This window comes from Eurypyga helias, unplaced genomic scaffold (genome assembly GCF_000690775.1).
Source record: "Eurypyga helias isolate BGI_N326 unplaced genomic scaffold, ASM69077v1 scaffold4981, whole genome shotgun sequence".
Taxonomy (NCBI): Eukaryota; Metazoa; Chordata; class Aves; order Eurypygiformes; family Eurypygidae; genus Eurypyga; species Eurypyga helias.
In genome coordinates this window covers 159,286-168,920 of record NW_010228802.1, presented here as the reverse complement: position 1 = coordinate 168,920, position 9,635 = coordinate 159,286, and the positions used below count along the sequence as shown (strand labels likewise).

At 40.9% G+C, this 9,635-nt stretch overlaps 1 protein-coding gene across 1 annotated transcript in view; it reads right to left on the bottom strand.

Annotated features, from left to right (window-relative positions):
* Positions 1-1,388: 1,388 nt before the first annotated feature.
* BEGAIN (brain-enriched guanylate kinase-associated) overlaps positions 1,389-9,635 on the bottom strand; it is a gene marked incomplete at its 5' end in the record, with an annotated part of 75,659 nt that continues 67,412 nt past the window's right edge. Inside the window, 4 exons of the mRNA XM_010160139.1 lie at positions 1,389-2,641; positions 2,735-2,762; positions 5,951-6,034; positions 9,443-9,550. Coding sequence (XP_010158441.1) covers positions 1,389-2,641; positions 2,735-2,762; positions 5,951-6,034; positions 9,443-9,550 — 1,473 coding nt within the window. The remainder of the gene's footprint in view (positions 2,642-2,734; positions 2,763-5,950; positions 6,035-9,442; positions 9,551-9,635) is intronic.

The window sequence follows — 9,635 nt, the reverse complement described above, 5'->3', positions numbered from 1 at the left end:
GTTGCACACTCCTTATCATAGAATCATAGAATCATAGAATCACTAGTTTGGAAAAGACCTTAGAGATCATCCAGTCCAACCGTAAAGTCCAACTCCTTAGTGGTGAAACGGTGAGAAACAGAAAACTCTGTGGAGGAAATGCAAAAACTACAGGGAAAACTGTGGCTTCTCAGAGCCAGGGGTAAAATTCCCATAGGATACAGAAGGCCAGATGTTCCTTAAGCTTTAGAAAAATCTATTTGTTAGAAATACCAAGCTACACATGAAAAAAGCGCAACTGTGGAAGGTAATAGTCCAAAAGACCTGAAAGATTGTGTCAGGTATGTGTGTAATGGAGGGGGAGCTTACATCATAAGTTTTCAAGTAGTTTTCAATTTTCAGTGTCCAGAGCCCTGCCTTGTGAAACCAAGTCCTCTGATAAACTTTTCCTTGTTTACTTTTCACAGAATAATGAGAAGCTGTCCTTCCACACCCAAGGGCTGCAGACTGAGAACCAGCTCTCTGCAGCTTACAGAGAGACTCCTTTAGAGACCAATTTAAGCCAGTAGCTTTACTCCTTAACTTTTGCTGGACTGATGCCACCCAGAGAAATCCTGTGTTCTGCTGTCCAGGGTATGTTTTAATGAAGGAAAAAAAAAAACCCAACCCCAAAATATCTCCACTGGTGTCTTTTATTAAGTAATGCAAAATACAGTACTAATTATGACACTGCATGCATTTTAGACAATATAAATGCAAGCCTACGGAAAATGTGACAAAGAAACCCTCAATTACTTTTGAGGTAGTATACAAGGAAAAATAGGAAAGCAGAAACACAGTGGATTAAAAGAACAAAATATTAGTATCACTTTGTGCATACATTAGTCACTCATAAATACATTTGTATGAAATAACTTAAGATACAATTCCATTCTTGTTAAAAAATATACTTCTTCAAATTCACCATTCTTTTTTGTTTTGTTTTCACATGACATTTGATGGTATTTTATCAGGTGGATTTATTTTTGATCGCCGCCGTCATGATTTTACCCTTTTCCTCCAAGAGTTTAGGCACAGATGGCCTCATGCACAAAAAATAAATAAGAAACCTGCTTGAAGGGAAAAGAATTCTGCTCAAATAGCTTAGGATAGTCTAATAAATACCATTTTGTTTAGAAAAATATTTCAGGTTTATAAAAGAGGGGAGGGGACTGTCTCCCACGTGGAAAGGATGTTAAGTGAAAAGTGCTGTATAACATTTTTGAAGATAATTTGTTTTAAACATATAGTACCATTATGAATATATATTTTATAATAATCCTGTTTCATAGAACCATACTGTTCACTAGAAGTATCAAATACTGCTTGCTTCCTTTTGTTTGTCGTCTTATTGCCGTTTTGGAAGATGCCTAGTTCAGAAGGGTTCCGTATAATTGTGCTTTTGTAAGGCTGTCCTTCCGACTCAAACCAGTACTCCCAGTTCGTTGAAACTGCTGCTGTTTGCTGTGAATACCCGAATGGCTTCCTTGCTCCATGGAAGACTGGTGGATCTCCGAAGCCTCCACTGAACTCTGATTGAGGGACTCTGCTGAGCTGTTGGGGCTGACGTCCACGTATTCTCTTTTCAACACCGGGCTGTTTTCGATGTTTTTGCTACTGCATAACTGGACGGTGATCCTTTCATTTTTTTGGTCTCTAGATTCTTTAGCTTTGTAAGTGGACAATTTGTCCTGTTTACAGCTAGTGCTGATGTCAATATTCAGGCCACTGTCTGTTCTCAGGAAGCAAGAATCCACAAGTCTGCTTTGGCAGATATCGTCTCCCTCTGAGCAGCTGTCCGCTTTGTAACTAGCGTAGATGGGGCTTGTTCGGCTGTCTCCCTTCTTGACAGGGCTGCTGTAGTACTGCTCCGAAAAACTACAGGGCGACAGCCTGCCCGTGTTCCTGTAAGAGTATGCACCAATGTCCTCCACGCTCAGCTGCCTCCATCGCCCAGGCAAGTCTTCTTCTGAAAGGGGGGTGCTCCTGCACTCGTTCCTCATTTTTTGATTCGCTAAAGCCTGCTGTGGTGTTATGGCTGAGAAATGAAAAGGTTCGTTTGCATAAGGAGGCAGAGTCCTGGTAAAAGTGGGCGAGTTCTCGTTGTCGTCGGCAAGCTCCATGTGCTGCGCTGGTTTGGACTTGGCAAACCTGGGACTTCCCTGATGCTCATAACCTGCAGGTGACTTTCTCTCAAAGAGTTCGTCTCGGTTGCTCATGTAGATCGCCTGCTGAGAGGCTGTCAGAGTGTTGGCTTGGGCGTTCTCCTTCTCCTCGGATGTGACGCTGAAGCTGGAGTAGGAGCTGGAGGTTGGCAGAGAGGTAATGTACTCTGGGAAGGCTTCGTGGGAGAAGCTGGAATGAAAACCGTCTTCTTCAACGGTGCTGTCCGTGGAGTTCTGGGACCGCAGGAACCCCACGTCTTTCACTTGCGTGTCCACACTCTGCCTCCTCTCCCGCCTCCTCTCCTCGGGGCAGTAAAGGGCGGTGTCACTGCAGTAGATGTCCGACTTGTACTGAGGCCTTTGTCCAAGTTTTCCAGAAGAGTCCTGAAAATTGAGTTCCCTTGTAGATGGGCTTGACAAGTGTGAAGACAAGCTGTTTGGATCTGGTTTCTCCAGGACTTTGGCAATGACACAAGTGGGTATGGTATCAGCGTAAGACGTGTGGCACAAGGGGACAGAAAGGCTGCACCCGTGTTTTTCCAGATGGATGCTGACTCTTTCCTGAAAGTCAGATGGCAGCTGTAACATAAAGAGGTGGCAAAGGGGACAGGAGAAAGGGATGCACGTCAGTACTGGTGTCTGCTTGGGCTTATACAACACTGATAGATGAGTGCCGTTTATGACACTGCACTGTATGGTTTTTTAACTAATGTGATGGCCACAGTCTTTGTGCATTTCTGAAAACAAACACATCAAGTGACTTTCATCTCACATTTGGAAATCTTATTCTGCATCCCCTCATGGAAAACACTGTGAAACAGAAATGTTTCCTTCCAAGTTAATTCAGGTTGGATAGGAATGATGTAAAGAGTGTAGTAAATAATGAGTTTTAAAAGGCGGGTAGGGAATTACAGCCTACAGCAATGCTTTCCAGACTGGGTGCATGGGCGTGGTTTGCAGTTGGAGGGGAGGGCTGCGGTGATCTCTGCTGGGGTGAGGGAAGAGGAGGAGGAGGTCAGATCTATCCTGTTCTCCTTTTGCCTTTCTTCAAGCTTGTCTCACCTCCAACCTGCTGCCAAATTGGCTTCTGCCCTTCAGCACCGCCTCTGACAAACAGCGCTGTCTGAAGAGGCAGGAAAGCTGGTCTCGCGGGCGCTTCAGGCAGTGGCACTGGCTGATACGACAGGAGTGCGCCTGTGCTGGGAAGCAGCACATTGAGACGGCTACTCGGCCACAGCACTCGGATGCTGCTTGTTGGATCGACCATCCATATAAGCCCCAATATGCTGCCCTCTCCCAGCAGCCATCACCTGACTGCTTTTCTAGTTTCTTACTACACTGGCAGAAATAAGAGCTAAGACCTGATTTTATGTTGTAATTCCTGTGACAGACTAGTCAGAATTAATCACTGTGTGTGTTATGCATCATAGGTCATATAGTTTTTGGAGAAATCAGGATCAGCTCTGTGGATGGCGGTTCCACCTGACATTCTGTCCTGTGGGCCAGCAGAGGCTGAGTGCCTTCATTCCTTGGTGCGGCTCCTAGGTCTGGGAGGTAACACCTACGCAGGTATCACTGAGAATCCTCACCAGTCGGCTTTTATCTGCGTTGCTCATTTCAGATCTCTATCAATGATCGGACAGGGATATGTGAGGGTGCTGCATGATGGTTGTCTCAGTATTTCTTACTGAAAAATTGATACCACCTTAGAATTCAGCCCCTGAATGCTTGACTTAACTGTGATTTAATCAGAACTTCCTTTTGGTAACCAGAAATCAAGTTCCTCTTTACCACATAATCAGTGGTTACCCTTATAGCCCTAATGATTGCATTCCCTCCTTAACTTTTTTTTCTGGAGGACAGAACCCTACAAATATTGAAGGGCTTCCACCCAACCCCCTTCCCCCTCCCCCACCCCTCCCATATTTTAAGCAAGAGAAATTTAAGGTGTGTGCTCCTTGTAATGATCTCACATTGTATCAGATATGGAGCTCCTCTTTTAGCTTCTCTGGGAAGTTTTTAAAGTTGGTTTAATCCCCCAGACTCAATGTATTCAAAATATGGCATGTCGTGAAATGGCGTTCTTGTTAACGTGGAGTAGGATGAGAGTTTTTTCAACCAACAGATCTTCCAGGATATTTTGGATTAATCATTATGTTGTTAATTAACTTGTATGTCTTCCATTGGAAATAAAGAGTATGATATTGCCAGTCTGCTGGCAGACAGCAATATTAGTCATACTAAGTGCAGATGCAACAAAGATTGAATAAACAGGTTGTGAAATAAGACTGCTGTAAAATGCCACAGAAATAAGGGAAAGAAATACAGTTAATTTAACGTGAAACTGCTGTATGGGGCAGCTATTATTTTAGTATCCTGTAACCCCACTGTTCAGTCTATTTAATATACATTATTTAGATTATGAAATGTGTTAAGATGAAGAACATTATTTTCTGGGCATTGCACAGGAAACTGGAATTACTGAAATGATATTGCTGTCAAATTACTATAGTGTAGTCTAGCTTAGACTTCTGGATAATATACAATACTTTGTCAGGCAATATTTGCATTTATAAGGAATTTATTGGCAGCACATTCACACTTGCTAAATTATTATATACTTAGGCTAATGAGTGGAGACTTTGCCTATTTAATTGACTGTATGAGAGACTGGGAAATTGTGGGGAGATCCCACATTTCTGGTGTTTTTCTGCAACTGGGCCATTAAGTACTTTTAAGGTCCTAATTCTTGCCATCAGGTAGGGTGTTTTCAAGTGTGAGTAATGTAATGATAACTCCTGGATATGAATTACTAAGGGAATTCTGTTACTAGGAAAAAAATAATAGCACCAGGATAATGCTTAATTTGGTAGTTCTGCCTCAGTTCCAGAAAATCATTGCCCATTTGACGGAAGAGGCCTGCTCTGTCCCTAGTTGCCAGGTTTGCTTAGTGCTCTGAAGCAGTCTACTGGCTTAGAAACAGTTTCTACATTCCACATTGAATTTTGCATTATTCTGTTGCAGAATTGCACAAGAGAGGTCATTTGGGGGCATGTTAACCGGATGGGACTGATGAAGGGAGGCTTTTCTCCACGACCTTCACCGAAGCAATAAACATGAGGATGGTGCAATTGCTCTGTGTGGGCCTGCATCCCTGAAGACAGTCCCGTTCACTAAGATGATATTTGCCTCCCCTCTAAGGAGTCTGCTTCTCAAGCCTAGTTTCCTTGGAAGCGAGGATTATTAATTAAGGTTTACACCCTGGAAATCAATCATTCGGTGCTCTGGTTGCTTTAGGAAAAGATATTTGTTCTGTCAGTCCATTTTAAAATTCAGGTTTAGAAATTAGCTGGACTGGAAAATAGCTTCAGGAGGAAAATTGATTGTATCAGAATCTCTGATGCTTGCAGCTTGTCACTTCCCTTCCCATCCATACCCCCCCGCCAGCGTTTTGCAGTCTAGAGTTCTCAGCACTTTGGTTTTGCTAGAACCCTTTTTTCATGTGATCAGCACAGGCCCATTCTACCGGATAGCAGAGGTTTGGGGGAAGAGAGTACCTCCAGGTTCCATCACTAGCTGGGATTTCGTCAGCACCTCCCTCAGCTGCACAGAGTACCAGCGGGTGCACAAGCCCTCCTGTTGCTTAAGGAGGAGGGGGGTATCAAAGCCTTAAGGGCAAACAAGTTCTGAAATCGATACATGTAAAATAACGTGTTTTCCATAAAATATTTATTTCTGTGAATATTCACCAAGTTCGGTCACATTACCTCTGAAAGCTTATGTGCCCTGTCGTAATTCTTGCTGCACTGGAGCAACTGAGCAGCTAAATTGCAGTCCTTCCTATAGAGCTCCTAGAAAAACAAAAAATAGCCTGTTTTTTAAAGTTTGCATATAGCTTGTGGTTTTCAGCCTTTCTGTCATGCCTCAGCAGTCTTTTAAGAATTGACTTCGGGGAAATTTAACATCCAAATACACTAATTAAGATTCTGTGCTTCTTGCACGGTCCTGAGATGTTTGCCTCTTTGCTCCATGAGGGCTGATAAAATCACTAACAAGAGAATTTTGAGAACCGTTACTACAGAAGAGTAATCTGCATTTCAAAAGATGGATACTTACCGTTAGGAACTGGACTTTATACTGTTAACATGCATGGCGCTATGAAGGCTAAAATAAACATGATCTTTTAAGCAGAAAGAAAATTTAAGAACAGACAATTTTTGCTGAGTGTTATTCAGATCAGCACTATGTTAGAAAATGCTTAAATAATCTTATGAGACTGTGGGAGAAATTCATTGCGGAAATATATGGTGCATTGTTTTTTAAAAGGGCAGCCTTTGTCTCCTTATGAAACTTTCTTGCTGGTTTCTGGCTTCTTTTGCACCTTGTGGAATGCAGATATAAAAATATATTAAATCTCACTGCAAATATTTGGTACTGCAGAGCGGGATATTTTACTGGGTAAAAAGTCACCATGAGAATTCCACACAGGGAATGAGAGGATTTAAACAAGCTGCTCATACTATTTTTGTATTGAATGGCTCCCACAGCCTATTTAATAGGAAAATTCAGTACATAGATTTGCCCTTCATCTAAATTTAATTTAGCACACGTGACTGTGTAACTGTATCCTTCAACTTTGGGTCCCCAGAGGTAAGATTTTATGTTGCTTTTCCTGATCTAGGTGCCATTAAAACGAATGTTGGCTTCAGAGGTTGACTTTATAGGTGGGCACAGACAGAGCATAAAGGTACTATGGACACTAGGCTGTGTTAATTTAAAATGTTTATTGAGATAAGGTCTTGAACACTGAAATGATTTCAGTTTTCTCTGGCGTTAATATTATCATTTTATTGCATGCAGATTTTTACTGTTCAACTTGTTTTAAAAACTGATAAAGAAATTTTCTATGAAATGGAAAGGTAGAAATTCTTTCTGTTTGGAAATATTGTTTTAAAGGTATTCTGTAATAACAGGTCTAACAACTTTTTCCTGGGAGCCTGTGAGGCATGGGGCTAGTTTTCCTATGTATCAGTAGCTCATTGTATCTTCATATTCAAGAGCCTTTAGATACTCCTGTTTTATGGTGGTTTTTTTGTGTGTCTGTGTGAGCTTTTATACATGCTACTTCTGCCTTAACTGTACTGGGGAGATACATTCATTTATGTAGGTCATACATTTTATATTAGCACGCACTATTTTTATTCCTGTAGCAGGAATCCAGTAATTCAATTCAGAAGCAAAATCTGATGCATGTGCATGTGATTCTGACATGTTACATGCATATTAAATACATAATATATTGCTACACAGTGTATAGTACAGACAAGTACTCCAAGTCCCATATGTCATTACTAGGCACTCAAAAATGAAATCACTCCAAAATCTAATCCTTTCTTCAAAAGCTGTGTGCCACTGCTTCTGCGGAGCGGTTGTCATGGAGAGTACAAAAAGCATTTCTGACACTTTATTTTTAGCAGATTTAAAAATTACTACCAAAAAATGACATGTGAGTTAAATGTGCCCACGTGTATTTTGTTCTGACACGCCGGGACATGCCATGCGACTGGAGTGACTTTCTGTCCATTAATGTTTGTCTGATGGGAACTACCCACATCTCTGACAACTAGAACGATAATCAACAATTAATGCCAAAAGTGTTTCCCATAGTGCAAACCATGGTTGTGCATCAAAAGCACCAATTTACATATCTGTCAGAAGAATAAGGGAAAATATAATGAAAGGAAGAAATATGGGCAAGGCAAAAACATGTTCTCCCCATGTAGGATTCTTCAGTTTAACACTCTACTTACTAGGTACGGTATGAATGGCCTTTTAAAATAACTTTTTCTTTTTAAATTTGGAATTTAGCCTTTATTTTCATTAGTGATGCTACATAAATAAGGGCAGAAGTGACCTGAAGTATGAAGAAGTGGTACTGTTATTGGAGGCTTCTGGACCATACTCCAGTGTTCAGAGCAGTTCAGAATAATTCTTGGAAGAGCAGTACTCTGAATTGCAGTCCAGTTTAAGCTGCCTTTTAAAAAATGTGAATATTGAAAACAATTCTTCAAATGTGGGCTCAAACCTAACTCCATGAAGTAGTGTAAATGCTTGCGTACTTATTGGGAGAGACTTACAATTCTTTCCTCTTTCTATTTTAAATCTGAACTAATGCCGGTGAGTTCAGCTGAACTAGTCTGGAGGCATACCAGTGCTTTCAAAACCTAAATGTAGCCCATTACATTTGTCACGTCCTGTTAGTTACAGCTATTAGAGTTACAAACTAACTGTTGCTTCAACACTATTTCTATAAAAGTAAAGGGTCAGATTGTGAACTCTTTGTTTCTGCTGGAAAGCTATTAATCACATAGGCACAATTCACATCAACAGGCATATTAATGGGATCAAATGCTCCCTGCTATGATTAAGAGTTCATATGAAATATGGGAAGATTGAATGCAAGATGCTGAAAAATAAGCGCTAACAGAAACATGTCTTCTGTAGATGGATTTTTTTATAAAGGGCCTAAGGAATGGCACAAGAATGAACTAAATGCCCGTGATCTTCCTTTCTTTTCTGTCTTTTTAGGTTTGTCCCTGGAAGGATTTCATGAACTTGGTTCCCAGCTGCAGCACACATGCCAGTTTTCAGCAGTGTTCCCTGTTTTGTTCCACACAGAGATCTGTAAATGGTTACACATGAACCATGACTGGGGAAAACCTGGCTCCTACACCCTGCAATAATCTGAATGACCAGGTTGGGTCAATCCTACTGCTGGTGGAGCTCACTTGTGTTAGGCACCCCATTTCAGTGAGCAAAGGCTGAAAGATCAGAGGAACTGCAGGAAATGTGAGGTTCTGCGCTATGCCTAAAATCCTTGTGATGAATTCTCGCTCCATATGTGTGCCCATGAAATACCTTTAAGTATGTGCTTGCACTAGGTTGCTGTACTAGACCAAAACCGATGGCAAAATCCATGTGGGAATACTGCCATTTCTTACAATATTTTTTTTCATCAGTTTTAGGTTAGACATAAGGAAAAAAAAAAAATCAATGAAAAGTCTCACCCCAAACCCAAAGCATAAGGAGAGCTGAATTTACAAAATGATGGGAACAAGCAAACATGAATTTTAACTGTTGAGGTGACAAGTAACATTTTAGGAAAACAATAAGAAATTATTCTATAATTTAATGGAAAATACACAGCCTAATTTATTTCTGAATATAATTTTAAGATGTATCCATAATTAAATACTTACATTGTCTTCTGACAACTTATCTATTGTCACCTTGGCCTCTATTAAGTGATTATTGAGTGCAATTATTTCATGGCTCAAAGCCCGTTTTTCCTCTTCATAATGTTGACCCTGTGTAGAAAATGGAATAGTCAGTATTTTATCTACTGTCAGAAAAAGGCCCAAAGGTTGCTGTCATTCTCAAATCCAGGGAAAA